This window comes from Lactuca serriola, chromosome 4 (genome assembly GCF_051521515.1).
Source record: "Lactuca serriola cultivar US96UC23 chromosome 4, Lser_US96UC23_V15, whole genome shotgun sequence".
NCBI classification, from domain to species: Eukaryota; Viridiplantae; Streptophyta; class Magnoliopsida; order Asterales; family Asteraceae; genus Lactuca; species Lactuca serriola.
In genome coordinates this window covers 397,598-418,448 of record NC_136411.1, presented here as the reverse complement: position 1 = coordinate 418,448, position 20,851 = coordinate 397,598, and the positions used below count along the sequence as shown (strand labels likewise).

The following is a 20,851-nucleotide window of genomic DNA, read 5'->3' as shown; positions in this document are numbered from 1 at the left end:
TATAGAAGGAACTATTGTGGTTACCATTTTTACTAAAGGAAATATATGATTTTCTTAAAGAATGTTTTCATCAAATATAAAGAACTATTACAGTTAACTCCGTAAGTACCAAATGAATACACCATGGTTATATATAGTGAAGATCTAACAAACAATGGGATGTGTGACTTCCGCCTCATTCCCTGTTCCTTGTTTGGTTGTGGGCTTATGGCAGATTCACACAATCGATTGTCTGTTTACTCTAAATGGTATATAACTTGTATCCATTTAGTACTCATAAAAGAATAACTTTACCATACAAAAAAGGCTTAGCGGCGCAACTTGTTGCCCGTTTGTCTTCTCATTTGTTGTACGTTGATAACTAAATTTGTGAAATAAGTTTCAAAAAAATTAATTGAAACTAGATTGGTAACCCCCGCTTCGCCGGGGGCAAACGGACCATATGTGTTCCTATGATATCGGTTGTAACCTTTGTTCAAGATATTTCGTATCTACTAAACAACACGTCTCTACCCATTTAGTCAAAATCTGTCAAAATCTGACCCTGCCAATGTAAATTGTCAGCAAATTATGTTGCCATTATGTTTAATTTGTCATCAATCAGATGTAACATTGTCATTGGGGTTAACATTTTTTGCATTTCTTGGTTTTATATTATCAGCATTCAAACATTCCCTGCTTTTTTATAATAATCATGAAGTACCGAAGACTCAAAAAAAAAAAGATAAAAGAACTATAAAACAAATTGTATGAAAATATATACAACGTTTATATAGAGAATGTCAATTGTAAATGAACGTTTATATAGAGAAAGAATCCTAAAGGAGTGAAGAAACTGAAGTTAGAAATGGTTTCTTCCGTTGTTGGGACCTACAACATCACAAAACCATATAAATTGGTATTGCTTCACAAAAGGTTAAAATACTCAACTTCACTCAAAAATTTATACAACTCCCATCCATGCTAATATAAGATTAAAAAAATGAAAAAATTTGGATTTAATATAAATCATGTGGGTATAAACTCACAACATTCATGAAGAAGAATATATTTTAGAATAAATATATGTTAGTTCAAACTATTGGCAACCAATCGAATGCAACTAACTTTGCAATTAACCGGTTAAGTTGGGAGGTGGTAGATAAAATGGGCAATAGGAAGGATACAAACCTCGAACATGAAAGAAGCGTTGTGTGTCTGTCATTTTTTGATACATCCCAACAAAAATTAAATGAAGGAACAACCCCTTACCTGCACCCTCCCTCACCTCAATATAATAATAACACATGATTGAAATACAAAAAAAAAAAAAAAAAAAAAAAAAAAAAAAAAAATCAGAAGCATGAACTTACTTCAGGATGGCTTGTCAGAAAGGCGACCAACTTTCCACGCCCGCAAGCATTTTTTGTGAATTTGTTCTACAACTGTCAACAGAGTAAACGGTTTTGGTCATCAAGTAATATGTTTTGCAATATTCGTCCTTAGTTGAAGTTTTTATATCATTTTCGGTTCATTTTCCAAGTTAGATGAGTATTTTTTGCCCCAAAAAAATAGTGAATTTTCTTATATAACCCCAAATAAGTGACCAAAATTTGAAAAGAAAACATTCTGGGACTATAATTAAAAAAATGACCTGTACTCAGGGACAACATGTAATTTACTCTTAAATGAATTCATTTGCAGTTTCTAACTGATGTCCATATATTTCTTGTACTTGAGCAGAACACTTTTGTAAAAGAAGAGCAAACATGTTAATAGAAAAGATTAGAGGTATGGGCAAGTGAAAAGGCAAAACTAACTTCTCTAATTCTGCCACCTATTGTTCATGCTCTACCTTAAGTTGCTTTATTTCATGTATGAAGATGTGAGCCACTTTTACAACAGTTTCTTTTTGTTCGACTGCATCATCTCATGAATCCTGTAATGTAATACTACAGGGTTAAATAGGGAATAACCTGGAAAAAAGCCATTTTTGCCAACATCTTAGGATCTTTACTGTTCCTTTCCTTCATTTCTTTAATATATATATAATAAAAATAGTATGTACCAGCAGCTTTCAGATACATTTTGGTAAATAGTTGTGTAACTAAAAAAATAGTATATAACATATAAAAGACGGAATTGAATTCCGTTTATTACGCCACGGAATGGAATCTCGGATTCCAATTCCTACGGAATTGTTATTACCTCAATTGTTATATCTGTATCAACTATTTAGCCTTAAAAAGAAGTAAAGATCAGCAAACTTGGATAGCCAACTGAGAAAAGTGCCCAAGATCAGCAAACATGGCCACCGACCCTAGAAATAAAAGTAAAACAAAAATTTTATATTAAAAATCGACACTTTAGACAAAAGAAGGACAATTTCGAATTTATATAAAAAACGCTTACCTATGATGCATAATAAGATACCCCCTAAAGATTTCCAACCTCCGGTTTGCGTTTTTTTTGAGGAATCTATACATGTGAAACGGAGATAAAACCTTATAAATGTGAGAATTCCAATGAAAAATATTGTGTAACCTGATTGAACTGATGCATAAGAGCAATAAAACGATGATAGGAGCAAATAAGAACCCGACAAGAAAAAACTTAGTAAACTCAACATTGTAAAAGCATAAAATGTTTAAAAAAGAAAAAGAAAAAGAAAAAGAACACGATTTGAGTAAAAAATGAAAATTATGAAACAATGAATGATACCCGCATCCTCCTTCCTCATTTTCCTTTCCATGATCACAATCTTTTGACCCTATTTTTTTGGCAAAAAGATGCTCAATGTAAGACTTCATCTAAACAACATAAAAGCTTTATTTTGTTGTAAATATAGTATTTCAAGATTCCTACCACCTACCAAAATAATAATAATAATAATAATAATAATAATAATAATAATAATAATAATAATAATAATAATAATGTTTTCATGACAAAAATTATGATTTTCGCATTTGAATACTAACCTTGCAAAATCAAATATGCGAAATTTTATTAATTTAGTTATTGTTTGTAGTTCAAAAATCTTCTAGACATTTTCAGTTCAACAACTATTTCAATGGTTAAATCTGCAAAATTAATGGTGTTAAAAAGGAACTTTAACTGTGTAAATATTTAAAAAGATTATACTTTTTATAAACTAAGTTTTTTTCCTCTTTGCTTTTTATTGATAGGAAGTCTAATGAAGTGAATTAACATAAAAAGTTTAGACCAATAATTGGTTGTTGTAGATAGGGTGTAATGTCATGTTCCACTGTTATAATAAGTTCAGATATAGGAATCGGTTGCTATAATATTGCTTCTGTTCCACTTCTTACAACGTTTTACAACAATATATCAAGATTTAATATACGGAATCGATTGTCCCTAGTGTTTCTTTGGTGAAATTCAACATTTTAGAAGATTACTTTGCAAAATCTATCGTATTATAGCAATATCATTCAATTATCCACTTACCACTTCCGACATCATACTTTTAGCTTTAAAAGTACCATGTTATATATGAACGTATTTTTCGAACCAAAAAAACTCCATATATTGAATCTTGATACCTTCAACTTTTGGATTAAAATTAAACAATCGCCCACAATAAGTTATGTACTGTCTTTCATTTTATAAATGAATGCATTTTCTTTGATCATGTATTAGTAGCTGCTAAAATACCAAGAATACCCTTGATATTTATCATTTATTTATTACATATGTACCTGATAATGATTTGGCTTTCTTTTTTTTTCAGCTGTAACAATCTATCAATTTGCCCTTGTTGCCCAAATTTCCAATTGGTCACATGTTAATATCTACAGAAAATTCATCAAAAGAATGAGATAGATGATATGAAGGTTACATGCAGAAATTAGCAACATACTTTGATTTATATGGTTAGTAGAGCAATTGAGACCACTCAACCAATATCCAGGAAATGGCAGAACTCCCGACATAAGTTGTTGGAAAAAGTATCTGGGTTGAAACATTGTAGTCATCAATTTGAAAGATTCTCTGCCTCTATGCTTTTAATTCAAGCCTGTAGATATTAAATTTAATAAATTATTTCTAAAATAAAGTATCATAATCTCTCCTGCTGCAGCCATTTTTTGGTGTTTCTTTCTCCATCCAACAGCAACTGAAGCCTCTGAGCCTAAACTTCTCTGTACCTGGAAGACAATCAAAAAATAAAATATAACTTAGAAAAAAGATAAAATAGCAACATTCAAAATTATGATCAAGTAATTTAAGTAGAAAAAGATAACATAAAATATCTAAAAAATAATAGTTCTTTTTTTTAAAAAATGAAAAGAGCTTATTATTCTTACACTTGCGTTTGATCTTGCAGAGAGTTGACGATGAAAGATTTATCGAACCTTCTCTTAATGACATGTACAACTACAGATACAGGTAGATACATGTTACAAACATAACTTCTTGTTTCCACTACTTTACTAATCTTAAGAATAAATTCTTGCCTATCAACTACTATTTCTCTTGGATATGAAAAGTGAGTAATAGGAACATTGGAAAGACTGATTCCATTCCTCTCGCCCAAGAAAGCAGATCCCAATTGACTGTAAAGAAATTACCAAAATACATATTCCATTACACAGAAAAACAAATATCCAAAATAAAACCAAGAAATCACATGAGCATAACAATAAGAAGATCATTTCTTAAAAACTGTGATGAATGTCTCATGTTGGGGGTATTCAATCAGGATAAAAATTAGGGACAAAATAGACTTGATTTCTAAGCTTTGAGAGTTTGCGGTTCCTAATTTCGACTGTTGATGATTTTTCTATATTTTTTCTAAGACAGGGGCAACTTGGTCAAATGTACAATATTCTCCACCTTTGGTCACTATCTTTCCTTTTCCATCAATGGCATGGTGTTTTTGATATTTGATGACCATGTTAATGAATCCCATACCTTATAATTTATATCCTCAATAAAAAATGAATAAAACATTATCACCTTTAAACCGGTGGCACTTATCTTTTTTGTAAGCTGGTCTACAACAACATTGCTTGATCTATTCCAAAAGAAGTTCAAATAATGAAAAGACGACGAATTTGGAACTCTAAAAAAATTAAAACTAAAATAAACTGACATGCATGCTGAACAGGGATCTTCCATTTGAGTGTGAAACAACATATCAACACTTGTATCCTTGTAGTACTTATGTATGTCAATCTATATTAGTGAAAGGCATGTCACAGGCAAGTAGTTAATTGTATCCAAATAATGAAAGGCATCAACTCTTGAACCTTCAAACAGCAAAAAAAAACATATATTAAAGTGAAATACATACCAAACAGAGAAGTATCGTCATCCACTCAACCTAGTTGGTGTTGAAGCCTATATATGTGTCAATAATCAGATTCTTCGATTCTTTCTGTAGGAAAGAAAATTTGACAAATACTTTAGATGCTAAAACATAATCAGATGGTGTATGCTAAAACATAGCAAGCTGTTAGAGACGTCGTCTGTATGCTTTTCCTTCGTTATGTCGATGTGTATGGCAAAAGTAAGCACCAGAAAGAAAACAATGAACTAAGATTTAGAAAACATAAAAGGTTAAGCGAGGGAAGAAAGACAAAAGCTTTGCCTCCAAATGTTGACAACAAATTCGAGGCGACGGAGAGATACAACCACGATCGTAGTTGGTGTTCGGCGGTGTTAGATTGACGTCTATGACATCTATTTGATGGATCGAGTCAACGACATCGTCATCATCGTCGGCTCGGGTGTTCATGGTGAAAGGTTCGATTCCGATGCCCTAAGCAGATCAACAAACGACCATACTCTTTAATTCTAATCGTTCTTGAAGACTCTTCCGTCGTCGGAACCTATCGCTGCTGTCCATGGTTCTCTCCTTTAGAAGGTCGACGATCGTTCTCGTACTCCTTTCTGTCTCTTCACTTTCCTGCAAAAACAAAGCCATTAGTTCACCGAGTCGAGCCATTTTTTTATTAAGAATCAAACAAAATCACTCTCGGGTTGATCTGAATCGCTCTATATTTCCATGAATGATGAATTCAATCGATATGTACTTGTCGATTTGACAAGGAGAAATTGATTAGCCCTAATAGTAAAACGGTACGAAACGGGGATTAGTAGCCTGTAGCATTTGAAGCAGACGTTCGAAAATCAGGATTTTGGACTTTAATCAATCCAAAATTTAAACCTGATGTGATGATGGTGGTGGGTTGCGAAGCGATGGTGGTGGGTTTCGAAAGAGAAGAGAAGCAACACGTGTGGAGTGTGGAGATAAGGTGAAGAAGAATTAACGTAGGAATGGAAGAAGGAAGAAAAAGAAGAGAAGGTCTGGATAAGCGGTGGAAAGAAGAAACTGGAAGGGCTGATTAACGTAGGAGTGTGGAGATAAGGTGAAGAAGAATTACACAAGTCGGAATTCGATTGGGTAAAAAAACGGTGAAGCAAAGGAGAAGCAACACGTGTAAAATGACCTGGAGACAGATTTGAATACCAATGAGGGTTACAGAGGCAAATTGTATTTTAACAAAAGAAGTGGGCTAGATTTGCCAACTCCTAATGTAGTTTACTAAAGGATAAAAATGCAGAAGAAGCAAACTATAGGGACCAGGAATGACAGAAATGAGTAATCTAAGTAGAAGGGCTGAAATTGACAAAAAAAAAAAAGATGGTTGTTTACTGTTAAAATTATTCACATCTTCTTTAATATATATATATATATATATATATATATATATATATATATATATATATATATATATATCTTTACTATCTTATAAAAGAAATCCCACTATTTCTAAAAATAGATTGAATATAATAATATTATTTTTTTAAGACGTTCAAATCATTAATCTAATAGTACAAGTAGTCATCAATAAAATAATATTAAATTTTAACATGTGTTTTGAATCATTATATTTCTCAACAAATTCTATTTCCTTCCCTGAATTTAGGATAATTCAAAATTTGAAATCATCAGAAAATACATGTTAATTCAAATATCCCTCCTGCACATAGCTCTTTCTTAACATGTTTTTTTATTTTAATCTTTACTTGTAATTGATTTCATCATTTTTAACTTTTTGTATTTTTATCTTATAAATATATTGGTTGAAGGCTTTATTATATCAGGTTTGTTCCTAAAAAGGTTTTTACTATGTTTCTTTAATGTGTTGGCTTTGTAGGTTCAAAGAACTCAACCAAGAGGGCGAGTTAGAGCATTGTATTATCATTAGTTTGTATATTTTGGCATCTTACTTTTGCAATAAAGAACAGTTAAACACAAGATTTGACATGATTAAGGTAGTTTGTATATTTTTCATCTTGTTTAGTCTAAAAATGAAACCTTTTTCATCATTGGTCCTTATAATATCAAGTTTCATCACATGAACTTCTTGATTACGGTGATTATTGTCCTTATTATAAGGTTCTATATAGATTTTGTTCAATATTTTAAGGTTTCGAGAACCTAAATCAATACGAATCCTTGAATTACATACCATCGTTGAAAATGTTGTAATTTGTGACCAAACATGGTTTAAAATCACAATGAACAAGTTGACACCTGAGTACTTTGGCTTTCTTAAAGACTTATTTATCGACTTTTGAATCACAACACCTGATATTCCAAAGGTTTATTTTTATAAACTATTATTTATATATTTTAGCATTTTACTTAGTAGGGCATTAAATTAATAAAGGAATTAAGGAAAATGAAAAAAAAGAGGACGATAAACAGTACAAGTGGTTTGGGTATGTATAAATGAAAGTAATAACCATTTAGGGGGTGTTTGGAAAAAAAAGCTTATTGCTTATTAGTTTATTAGCTTATAAGTTAATAAGTAAGTGTAGGGTAACTTATGAAAAAATGACGTATTAGAGGTTCCCCACCGGAATAAGTTATTTTAATCCAAACACTTTTTTAACTTATAGTGATGTGGAACCTAATAAGTTGTTTTAAAAAAAGCTTAGCCAAACACCCCCTTAATATGGTATGGTAATGCTCTTGAAAAATAGATGTCATTTAATATTCATTTCTCGAAATCAACGCAAAATGGTTTTAACTCTAAAGAGATCAAATTATTCGCCGCCCGCCGCTTTGCGCAGGTAGACGGCTAGTGTATATATATATATATATATATATATATATATATATATATATATATATATATATATATATATATATATATATATATAGTAATAATGAAACATAACTACGTTTGTAATTTTAATATTTATTTTGTATAATGAGTAGAACACAAATATCGGCGAATATTTGATTTCTCATATCCACCGATGAGGTAGGTAAATGTTGAATGTGGAACTGAATTGCAAAGGCGGTGCCCTCTTTCTTTGTAACACAACACCCTCTCCCCCGATCCCTCTTTGGGTCTTTGCTTTCAAATCCAACAAAATCAATGGATCAAAGTTTCAACGATCGGGTGGATAAAGTATTTGGGTCTATTTCATCTTCTTCGTCGACGCCGTGGTCTCTCACCGACGCCCAGGTTGAAAGGCGAGTGTGGAACCGTCATAAAGCTGACAATAAAGACGATGATGATGATGAAACCCTTGTCTCTTCTTCTTTCGATAATTTGTTTAACGGCCGAAGTAATCGCAGGAAAAGCCTCGACGAAGACGATGATGAAGATGTCGGAGGCGATGATGCCTTTGAGACCGAAAACGATGTAGATGAATGGGACATTCGATCTTCAATCGGATTGGATTCTACTCTTGATAAAGAGGTACACCTGCATTTCATTATATACGATTTTTTCTATTCGCTCAGTAGAGAACACATCTTTTTACCTATGATATCACGTTGCTTAGTTATCCAAAATTAGTATGTTAGAATATTTAGCTTCAGGAGAAATCTGTCAACACCTGTTTGTGGAAATTTAAAATATTTAAGCCTCATTACCATTTTAACGTGTGATGATTGGATGATTCTTTCTTTCTACTTTGTTTACACACCCGACAGTCACTAAACACTTGAAGCAGCTTATTGATACGAACACCTCCTGATGGAATAAGCAACACGTTTTTAGGATTGAAGCATCACATGTTTGTTACATGCATGTTTAAGCAGAAAGACTTGGTCTTTTATGCCTGAGTCAATAAAGGAGCTAGTGCCCCTGTTAGTAGTCCCACGATTTAATATTACTGCATGTAGGGTCCTTATTTTTAGCATAGAGTAACTTCTAGTCATCCTATAAATTGTAATTTTTTTTGTTAGTAAGATATGCAGAAAATTGTTTCACTTCGTCTTTAACAGTTTACTTCTTTTTCTGGAGATTTGCCATCTCTAATAAGGCTGTATCACTTATGTTCTAGTCAACCTGGTCTATGTGAATCGTAATGGAGAAGTATAACAATATCCGCCCTCAAAAAATCACCTTTTCCTCAACGTGAACATTTGAAAAAAAGATTTGTGTTTCCATCCCCTATCAAAGGTAATCGTAATCCCATCCCACCGGAAGTTGAAGCACTTTTGCAATTGATATACAATTTCGGATTTGTTAAGTTGCACTTTCCTGCATGTATTTCACTTGACCCGACCTGGTTGCAACCATCAATGTTTTTTTTTTTAACCCACTTTGAGACCTGTGCTGAAATTGGGGAAAACTCCCTTGACCCAACTTGCACATTCCTTTTGACAGTTATTGAATACCTGTTCAAACGCACAGAAGTGCGCATATCCTTCTGTAGGTGCTAAACAAATCCTTTGATCATTTGAAAAAATTTCTCATAATATTTGCCAGTATTTGCTAGACATCTTTTGGACTTTGTTCCCTGACTGACAATATTCCCAGTTCCACCTGGATGCGTTTGCCTTTGCAATGACTTAATATGGACTTGAAGGTTTTTCCATGTAAATGATCACCTTTAAGCATAACTGTTCTTACACCCCCCTCAAAAAAAATAAAAAAAAAAAATAAAAAAATTCATAATTTGCAATTTCCAGTTGTGATGTGTGGTGCCAAAAATCTCAAGCCATTGTATGCCTAATATTACATGCAAATTACCCAAGTCAAGTGGTAAGAATTATTTCAATTCCTTGCATACTTAGCTTAACATTCTGATACACTTCTTGACCCTTCACTTTTAATGTTTCGCATAATAATGTCATAACTTTCTGGTTTCACAGCAATTTATTTTATTATTTTAATTTCTTTACCATTCCCCTTGAAATAAAAAATTGTGTGTTGCTCCACAAATACAATCGATGAGCTCAACAATCTTTTGACCATTAACTTCTCTCATCAACTTCATAGTCTTAGGATTAGTTATAAGCCTACAATCAAATTGAGATGTGTCTCCACTTTATAATTCACTTCAATTGTACCACATTCTTTAAGCAAATCATCTGCTGATACTACACCTTCATGATCACTATTTTCTAGAGTTTGGATCACCAAGTTTCTTTTCCTTGCATTTGTGACCCGGAAAGAATTTCTCATTGCAACTATAACACAATCCTAATGATCGCAACTAATGATCTTTTCTTTTGTAAATTTTGTATTCTTAAGAATTTAGGAGTTTTTGATCCCTTGATTCCACAACATTAATTGATTCCGACCATTACTCAATAATCCTAACAGTTTTGTGTGAACTCAAAATTTAGTTTTTTTTTTCTTCAATTCTACTTGCAATGTCCATAGCATCCAACGGGAGATTAAACTGAGATAATAATCTCAGTTCTACCTAAATTCCTGGATTCAGCCTATTTATGAATTCACTTATAAAAAATTCTTGAGAAATGCCTTGTAAAGATGCTGCTAGGGTTACATACCTACACTGATTTCTTGCTTCAAGGCTAGGAATTGTTTCAAAAAGTGATCCCATTGATGCAGATCTGAATGGCAACCGTTTCATTTCTTCCCATCAAACTATAGGCCTTCTCCTATGTTACCACATGATGGCGTCTCCTTCAAAGCAACTTCCAACTGTTTTTCATTGTTTAGTCGATTTAGAGAAAAATCCATGTATCAGGATCTTTTCCATCAAGCAACAATGATATCTGTTGACTAAGATTTTCAATTGTTTCATTCAACGATCTGATGTCTGTTTGCACAACGTTCAGATTCCCTTTGAGTTCATCCAATCTTGAATCGTCATCCTTTTTCTTCCGTTGTAATTTCTTCAATTTCAAAAAAAAAAAAAAATCAAATGACACCTCACAAAACCAGGTCGCATTGCTCTGATACCAATTTGTTATACTCTAGGTCTAGGGTTTAATTTCCGAATTATACAAGTGTGATTGATTGGGGCTAAAATCAAAGGAATGCAAATGGTATCTTGACATTTGAGAGGTCAAGGCTCTCCCAAAAGTGAACTACTCACTTTGATGAACAATAGCTCCCAACCAACACCGACCTTTTACTTATATCCGAACTCCACCGCCCTAATTAGGAAAATGACATAAAATCCCCTATTTACTCTCATTTATTACAAATCATTAAGTCATCTGATCCATGTAAATCATAATGTATGGAATGGTCTATTTCAATTGTTTGTTTTGTTTAATAGGATGGAATGCGATTCCTTTCGTTTTGTTGATTTTTATCCCTTAGCCTGTGGTGTTTTTCTTTCTCATTGTGGAATGTAATGAAGAATTGCAATGTAGGCAGCCCATTCTTATTTATGTAATTTTCGACAACACAAAATTTTCTTATAAAGTTGAGGAATTCGTTTTAAGTTACAATTTTATTTCTAAAATTGACTAGAAAACATGTAATCTCATTTCAGATTTTGACAAGTTTTTTATTAGCTAAAAATTAATAACTTTTACTAAATACTCTATACTAGTGTAGTGTAGTGTCTTATTCCTAGTTTATATGATTATGTGTTTTGTATGGTTGTAATCTAATGCAGTGAATTTCCATGTGATTATTAATTATAGGAAGAGGAAGATGCATATGATAAGATGGCGGAAGGAAGGGAGAATGGTGATGAGTGTGAGCGTGTATATATGAAGGATGTTACTGATCATGGGCCTTATTTGAATTCACACAATGTTCTCCCAAGCTTGGTCCATGAAAATCATGATGCTGCAAAAACCAGGTTGAAAGAAGAAGATGATGATGATGATGAACCGATGTTAAATGCAGAAGAAGTAGAAGCTTGTGTCCCTGCAGCATCCGGGGAGTGTGAGGGTGGTTATGGTATGAGAATCAAGTCGATACTGAAAAGGAAAAATAATGATGATGCGTTGAAGCCAACAGCAAAACGTGTGAGGTTTGACCCGAGTTGTAACAAGACTGATGGATTAAGAAATGGCATCCAGGTCCAGGGTTTTGCCTCGCCTGGGAATGTTCCAGATTATGTTGTGAATCCTTCAAAATATACACGTTATGATTTTGATGAGGAGGGGTCTAATCGTGAAGCTTATTTGGAGATCATGGAATCAAAGCATGTTGGAGTGGAGGAATCATTGCCTACTAGTAGTAGTAGTAGTAGTAGTTCGGTAGTTTTTATTCCAAGGAAAAAGAAAAAGAGAGGCGATGATGATGATGATGATGATGATGGTATTGGTGCTGGTGAAGCAGCAGCATTTAACCATGTCCGTGTCCGTGAGGAGCAGGCTAAGGCCAAGAGATCATCTACAGCTAAAGGCATTATTGCCATTGCTGCTTTAGAATTAGAGGTACAACAACAGCAAGGTGAAGGTGAAGCAATTAGCCAAGAGATGCAGGAAGAGGAAGAGGAGTCACATGTTTGTAGCAAGAAGCCAGGTCGTAAATATAGGTCAAGAATGGAACAAAAAGATGATGATGATGATAATACTTCTTGATGACTTGATGTTGCTTTGCTTTGCTGTGCCTGACTGCCTGTCATTATTACTATTATTTTTTAAGTCACGTAATTCAACTTGTATTGGTATTTGGTAACTTGTGGTGCCGTGTATACTTTTCTTCCTTTAACAAGACCATACTGAGAACCAAAAAAGATTAAGAACCGTAAAAACCTCTAATTTTAGATGTTTATAAAGGGTTTAGGGTAACCCTAAACCCTTTATAAACACCCTAATCCTTAAACCCTTTATAAACATCTAAAATTAGAGGTTCTTACGGTTCTTAACATTTTTTAGTTCTCATTTGAACCTTTACCTATATATATATATATATATATATATATATATATATATATATATATATATATATAGGAAAAGTGAATATACCCTTAAGGGTATATAAGCTTAGGTACCCAAACTCACTATACTACGTCGTTTTGTATCATATAATACATTCTAATTCTCCAATGTTCTTATAATTTAACTTCTAATTTGATTATTTCCAAGATTTTTATAAATTACACATTTATCTTCCTTTTATATAATTTTCATTTTCAAGTATAATATATATAGCCTAGTAGGTGTTTGAAAAAAAGATGTGATGTAAGAGCAATATAATAGAGAAATTTCGAATATCTTGAAAATAAATCAAGTTAAGGTTGAAGTTTAAGAACATTATAATGAGTATATGAAACAAAATGATGTATTATAGTGTGTTTGGATACCTAAGCTTATATATATATATATATATATATATATATATATATATATATATATATATATATATATATATATATATATATATATATATATATATATATAGGGTAAAGGAAATATAAGGCTGTAACGTATGTATGCTTGGGTATAGAACCCTTCAAAACTACACCGTTTTGTGATGACGCTGTTGAATCTCGTTCCCCTGTTATACGGTTTCTGTAAAACCACATATTTTGTAATTATAGATACCTTATTTGATTCCCCTGTTGTTCAATTTCCATAAAAAACTATTTGCTGTGAATTTGATTACATTGTTTTTTTCTTTCGTTCTTCCCCTACCTGCTAATTTTCTCTCTTTTCTTATACCTTTCGTCAAGACTTGTTGATTATTGTGTTTTATATGACCTGTTATTCGGTGCCCCTACTTTTCGATTTCAATAAAGTAACCACCTGATTCGAATTTGACATTATCTTTTTTCTTCTACCTTTCTCTTTGACCTGCATCTATTTCCAAATTCACGTGCATTGGGGTCGGTTTGGGCATTGATTGATAACGAAAATTAGAGAATATTTGAAGCCTCTTGGTTCTTTTTTGGATTCGAAAATATTCATCAGGAAAGTTGGGAAATTTAAGTCTAATATATTAGCAAACATTTTCACAGGGAATTTCCATTATTTGCTTTCAGTATCTTTAGAAAACATGATGATCTACCGAGTGCACTAGAGGTGTTCGATGATATGTCAAAGAGGCAAGTCGTTATATGAGCTTATATTGTTCAACCTTTCATGGGTATGCTTCAACAAGTCTTGGTTAGAGATTAAACATTCATATGTATCTTTACATAACCTCATGTATATTTAAAATGAGACATACTATTTATTCTTTTTCTTCCTCTTCCTTTTTGGTACTAGTTAGTGATTGAATGTATCAATCTGAAGTCCTTGGCATCCTCTACATAAAGAGTGAATAAGCACTGATGAATTGGAGATTATTAAACCAATTAGTAGATGGGCTTATGATAAAAATTTCTTGCAGGTATAACACCGTCTCTATAACGAAAAAACTCACATACACATCAAGATTCTTCGAAAGAGAAAACAGAAGATCAAAAGTTCCATCTAAGTTGTGATTTTAGCAGGACGTCTATTGCATTCCTAGAAATGCTTATAGTGTTTAGCGAATTAGTACATTCAGTCATTCACTATTGTAATTTGTTTTAATACTTCAATAAAACTTGGTTCATTATTTCCATTTTTTTTTGTCTCTGGCTGTTTGTAAGTCTGGAATAACAAACAAATGACATCATGTTCAAAAACGAAATCGAATTCTGATCTCTCATTGACAATACTATGAGGATATTTGACGTCTTGAAAGTACATTGTTATCTCAATATTTTTTTTATAATTGTAGAAGTACATAAGTATTCAACATTAATTCACTATCAATGTTGGTAATTTTGGAACTTAGTCCATCCATTTTATGTTTGATAAACTATTAGTTCATATGTGTTCAGTTTTTTTGGCATTTAGTCCATCCTAAGGTCAAAGGGCTAGTGGCTGGAATTATAGGATCATATACATCACTACCAAGGTTCATATCCTCATCATCATCTTCGGTTGTATCTGTTTGTAATGGATCATCAACAACTTGAGCTTCTAATATAATGGTGTTTTGCATGTCCTGTACCAGATACACAAGGCATCACCCATAAGTAAAAACTCATATTGTATAAACATTGATAAATTGACAATTATAGAGGGTTAATTCTATTTCTGTCTTTCTTTCATTAAAAAAAGTGTTATAGATTCATCATATTCAAGCTTTCATTAATTTATTCAAATTTAACAACAAAATAACATAACAGGGGATTGGTATTTTAGTTTTTCTCTTATTTTGGTGTTTGAAATTATTTCTCTTGAACACGAAATTAATATTATGGCCCATATTATTATAATCAATACTTTCTTCCATCTTTGACTCACAAAGCTCTAATTTTAGTATTTGAATTAAATGTTTTTCATTGAGCTGCTAAAGATTTAAAACTTAATGGTTTTATGAAGCTTTGACTCATAAAACACTTTCAAGAAGCTTTTGGAATTATTGGCTCTACATGTGCTGTGTATGTATTGCAAAATTCATAGAACGTTATGATAATGATAAAAAACTAATTATTATTATTATTATATGATGATCGCATTTGAGGTCGAATGAACGAAACCAAAACAAAAAGTAAATATATGTATTTCTAAATATCATACTAACGAACAATTGGGAAACAAGAGTTTTTACCTTAAATCAATTTGATTGTACACAGAGAACTATTTGCCGATTCGACTTGGAGAATTGGTATTTCTGACGATGGGAGTTACGATTACAAGTGGGTTTAGGGTTTAGGATGAGCAATCAATAGAGAAGATTGTTAGCAAAGTTAGAGAAGGAAACAAAGGATATGCATGGAAAAAGCCCGTATAAGCTGGGAACGTGATTTGGTGGATTTTTTCCACAAAACGGTGTAGTTTTGAAGGGTTCTATACCTAAGGATACATACATCACAGCCTTATATTCCCTTTTCCCATATATATATATATATATATATATATATATATATATATATATATATATATATATATATATATATATATATATATATATATAAAAGAAATTTCTGGAAACTGAATCATTTTCTTTTCTTCCTTTAAGAACAACAACAACGGGTGTCTTATATTATTTATGATACATAAGCAAATGTTGATGGAAACCAAAGGAATCAGTTATTCGTCGTTTTATTATGGGTGTATTATATATCATCATTGATGCAAAAGCAAAACCTATACTGCTGCTATAAGCAATGGAAAGAAAGAAGAGAAATATTTGAGCGAGTGATTTTATCTGGATACGTGCCACAATACTTAATCCCCCAGGGCAAGGGCAGGCAGACTGTAGAAAAAAAAAGGTTTGATTTTGATATGCACAGAAATAGGATAGGAGTGGGTGTGGGTGTGGGTGTGGGTGTGACTATAACTTATCTGCAATTCTGACCATGGCATCGGCGAGCTTATTAAGAACAGCAAATAGGGTATTTGCATGATCTTTTCGTTGGTCCCTGTCTAACTGGGAGTTGGTGTTTTGGATTTCTAGTTGGGAGCTAAGCAATCTGCCATTTCTTTCCATGGCTTCAATCAGTTGCTTCTGTAAAGACATCTCCTCCTCTTCATCTTCATCTTCATCTGCATCTATGGCTGGACGCTTCCTCTTCCTACTACTTCCTTGATGAGCAGTTCCATCAGCAGCTTCATCAGGATTTATTGGGGAACTTTTTTTATCTTGCATCAAAAAAGCAATGCATTATGCATGTTAATCCCAGGTGATTGGTTGTGTAATGCGTATGCCAATTGGCTCAAATACCTGCTGCTGCTGCTGCTGTTGGGACTGGATGATGATGATCATGCTCCGGAACCTCTTGTGAGAAAGGCTCATACTGTGTCGCTGCAAATTAACAATTCAGACATACACATAATCAGTCACTTCACACACACACACACACACACACACTTATCAAACAAAAATATCTTAGAAACAGGGCGGGATCACCTGAAATTGGGGTAGGAGCTTTCTCCGGACTACCTATGACCTCATCAGAAAACAATCCATCATCTACCGCTGCCGCCGTCCTCCCACTATCAAACAAAACCTCGTTCTCTGTCTCAGCAGCCGAAGGCGCTAGGGAAAGAACCAACGACTTGTCTCCCTCCGCCTCCGCTGAAGAGGGTCCTCCACCATCCAGTATATCATAGACTTCTCTATCGAAAAATCCAGGCAACTTCCTCTCTCTCCTCAAATCGTTTCTCATGAGCCAAAAAGATTCTGCTTCGTCTTTGATCTGGGACTCCCATTCCTTGATTTTCTTGAAATCTCCGGCGAGATTGCTCCATCTTTTCCGGCACTGAACGGGTCCCCGATTAACCCCGTGACGCTTACAGTAAGAAGAGACGGAGGACCACTTGGGCTCGACCTGAGCGGAGCCGAAAGCGAGAACGGCGCTCCTGCCCCTGCGAACCCGGTTCTCTGCGACTCTCTTGCCTTGGATAAGCACAAGAAGTTCTTGCCTGGTCCAGCGAGGCAGCCTTGGAGCTTTGTTGAGGTCTTCGCCGCCGTTGCCGGTGCCGGTGTCAAGAACGACGGGAGCGAGAGTCAATCGCTCAAGCGCCATGAAATGAAGCAGTGCACGTGACTTAACGGGAAAGACGGTTACCGGGTAACGGCGTTTTGGTAATAAATGAGTAAATGGTTATGGTAGGAGGGGTCCGTCCGTTTGGTGTTTGGAGAAGGGAAGGGTCCTTAATCCCATTCCTATATCTATCGCATCTTTATTTTTAATAATAATAATAATAATAATTTGGGTTTATTTTATTTTATCTTCAACAAACAACAAAAGCAATCGTTGTTATGTTATGTTAGGTTAGGTGGGGTGAGAAAGAAAGAAAGAACGAACGGGAGAAAGGAAGGAAGAGGTGGTATAATTAAGGATTGATCTTGTGTTCGAATTGAATGAAGAGAGAGGTTAGTGGAATCCTGCTGCTAATGACTTTTCTTTCTTTCTCTAATCTCTACCCACCCGGACCCCCATCACCTAAAGATTATCTTCTCTCTCTCTTTTTTTTTTTACAAAATTAATACGTTGTTTTCAATTTAAATTGTTTTATTATATAAATCACCAAGAAAAAAAAAAGTGTGGGTAGCCTTATCTCCAAATGGGCAGGCACCCTTCTCTCCACTTCCATTGTTGGATGTCCCCACCCATCCTGGCCCACATCCATCTTTGTATTGTATATAATTTAAGGTCGCTATCTTTAACATTAATAACAGGCTAACGCGTTTATAGCAAAGCATAATTCCAATGGTATTTGCTTTAACAAAACCACAATATTTTGTTTATGGTAGGACATTATGATGGACCACAATCACAAGCCATATACATGTATTCAGAAATAAAGCATCTTCTTTTTTACCGCCTTATTATTAATGATCTTTGTTTGTATGGTCTCGTGTGTTATCCAACTAACATCAACATTAATTAATCCCCTCAAACTTTTGTTATTATTATGATTAAACACACCACTACCGATTACAGGGGATGAAGTAAGAAATACGTATGAATGATGTATCTAGAATAGGACCGGACCGGACAGTCCATACATATATATATATATATATATATATATATATATATATATATATATATATATATATATATATATATATATATATATATATATATGGGCTGTCCGGTCCGGTCCTATTCTAGATACATCATTCATACGTGTGTGTGTATATATATATATATATATATATATATATATATATATATATATATATAAAGATTCAAATGAGAACCATTAAAGATTAAGAACCTAAGAACCACTCATATTACATATGTTAGATCTAATACCATTTCTTCATTATTCTTCCAAGACAAAATAAATATCCTCTCACCTCCTTCAACCATCTCCGATGAACACCACCACATCCACCATTGTCGACGGCCGCCTCACCACTGTTACCGCCGACGACGACACCTCCATGTCGCAGCCTCCGACCATCGGCGATAACACTTAAATACGTCATCGAAGTTTCAGATCTGGAACCCTCCTCTTTGTCGTTGTTGTGGTGAACCGCCACAGTCGTCATCGTGTCCTCCTTCAATGACATATCTGCTCCGACGAGCCACCACTTTTTCTTCAGATCTACTCTAGACAGCCGCCAAAACCACCAGATTTTCACTAAAATACGGTAGATCTCGAATGTATCAGATATGGATCACGTCCTCATCTCGCCAACGAAATTAGATCTAAGATTTCCGTCAGATCTCTTCCCCTTCTTCTCCTCCGGCGACTTCTTTCATCGTTGCCAGATCTTTTCTGACTACTGTTTATGCGTCCCGGTGAGTTCAACACGACTATGTGTGCTTTTTGGTCACGAGTTCCAGCAGAGATATGTTCTGGCAATCATTTCATGTGGTTTTCAAGCGTTATCGTTAAAAACAATAGGTTAGATTTACAAGAAGTGATTTTCCGGTAATGTTATATTAAGCTGTGAATTTTGTGTATTAAACCGTGAATTTGTTATATTAAGCTGTAAATTTTGGCTATTAAACAGTGAATTAACTGTATTATACTTGTAAATGAGCTATGGATATATTGTATTAAATTGCAATTTTTTATATTTTAAGCTATATTAAATTCACAAATTAATACATAGACATGCTTCCATATATGAACGTATAAATGTAAACTTTAATTTGATAATATAGATGTGAATACATAGTTTTTGTGTATTAATCTGTGAATTTTATGTATTAAACTTATGATTGATTGTATTAAGAATTTTAAGTTGATAATATAACTGGGAATTTTATACTTTTTGTTTATTAAGTTGTGAATTTATTGTAATAATTTGTAAATTTTATGTATTAAGCTATGATTTTTGTGTTTTCAACTGTGAATTAACTACATTAAGTTGTGAATTTTTTGTTTAAACTGTGAATTGACTATATTAAGCTCCTAATTTTGTGTATTAAACTGTGATTTTTGTGTATAAGACTTTAAATTGACTGCATTAAGCTGTGAATTTTCTGTTTAAACTGTGAATTAATTATATTAAGTTGTGAATTATATGATTAAACAGTAATTGATTATATTAACCTGTGAACTGATATCTGAAAGTGTAAATGTAAGTTTTAAGTTAAGAATATGACATTTCAGTGTATCAAATTGTTAATTTAATATATTAAGCTGTGAATTTTATATATTAAACGGTAATTGGTTATATTAACTTGTGAACTGATTGCAACTTTAAGTGATTTTTTTTTAATAAATTTTGTGTTAAAATATAAATGATTTATGAATGAACTTCTGTATTAATGTTAGAATATGTTTATTTTTTGTGTTGTATAAGCACGTAAGAATGCATTAGTTTTTTAATTGTTTTGTATTAAATTCAATATGAGTGAATTAATAGGTTTATTAAATTATGAATGTAGTATTTACCCTGTAACACCCAAAATCAGGAAGGCCAAGAAAGGAAAGAAAACCCTAAGTCAAAGGGTCAACTCGTCGAGTCTAGGGAGGAACTCGACGAGTTAGAGCGGGAACCGGGGGATCGATTTAGTAACCGACTCGGCGAGTCGGCTAAGGGGACTCGGCGAGTCTGGTCTGAACAAGGAAAACCCTAATCCCGGGAGTTGTATCCTATATAAAGGGTGTTATGTCCCTTCCTCAGCCTCCATATCATCCTAGAGAGCCTGTAAACCCTAGATTCCGTGTGAGCTTCCATCATTTGAGAGAAATAGCTTTGTAGGA

The 20,851-nt window shown here is 33.4% G+C and overlaps 3 protein-coding genes across 36 annotated transcripts; 1 reads left to right on the top strand and 2 right to left on the bottom strand.

Moving 5' to 3' along the window:
- Positions 1-715: 715 nt before the first annotated feature.
- Positions 716-6,386, bottom strand: LOC145100856 (uncharacterized). 33 transcript variants are annotated; one of them, XR_013705314.1, is made up of 14 exons: positions 5,594-6,385; positions 5,297-5,380; positions 5,096-5,178; positions 4,960-5,017; positions 4,458-4,556; positions 4,308-4,377; positions 3,863-4,148; positions 3,702-3,794; positions 2,392-2,749; positions 2,247-2,299; positions 1,800-1,918; positions 1,634-1,726; positions 1,353-1,424; positions 716-1,251 (listed from the first exon to the last, which is right to left on the bottom strand). XR_013705314.1 is itself a non-coding variant. In XM_079037978.1 (10 exons), the coding sequence occupies exons 2-5, from the start codon at positions 5,315-5,317 to the stop codon at positions 4,008-4,010; spliced, it is 303 nt and encodes a 100-aa protein (XP_078894104.1). In that variant the 5' UTR covers positions 5,318-5,380; positions 5,594-6,384; the 3' UTR covers positions 716-1,251; positions 1,353-1,918; positions 2,247-2,299; positions 2,392-2,749; positions 3,702-3,794; positions 3,863-4,007. The 33 variants fall into 33 exon arrangements, 1 of the variants encoding a protein (XP_078894104.1); XR_013705315.1 differs by having other exon boundaries at positions 1,662-1,726; XR_013705319.1 differs by having other exon boundaries at positions 1,835-2,299; positions 5,594-6,386.
- A 1,863-nt stretch (positions 6,387-8,249) lies between these two features.
- On the top strand, positions 8,250-12,872 carry LOC145100855 (uncharacterized). Its single transcript, XM_079037977.1, has 2 exons — positions 8,250-8,726; positions 11,885-12,872. Exons 1-2 carry the CDS (start codon positions 8,400-8,402, stop codon positions 12,773-12,775), a joined length of 1,218 nt encoding a protein of 405 aa, XP_078894103.1. The 5' UTR covers positions 8,250-8,399; the 3' UTR covers positions 12,776-12,872.
- Positions 12,873-16,155: 3,283 nt separating this feature from the next.
- LOC145100854 (Homeodomain-like superfamily protein) lies at positions 16,156-18,097 on the bottom strand. Of its 2 annotated transcripts, none has more exons than XM_079037976.1 (3): positions 17,085-18,097; positions 16,907-16,979; positions 16,156-16,818 (listed from the first exon to the last, which is right to left on the bottom strand). In XM_079037976.1, exons 1-3 carry the CDS (start codon positions 17,701-17,703, stop codon positions 16,509-16,511), a joined length of 1,002 nt encoding a protein of 333 aa, XP_078894102.1. In that variant the 5' UTR covers positions 17,704-18,097; the 3' UTR covers positions 16,156-16,508. The 2 variants fall into 2 exon arrangements, with proteins under 2 accessions (XP_078894102.1, XP_078894101.1); XM_079037975.1 differs by having other exon boundaries at positions 16,156-16,816; positions 16,899-16,979; positions 17,085-18,094.
- Between the last annotated feature and the right edge of the window lie 2,754 nt (positions 18,098-20,851).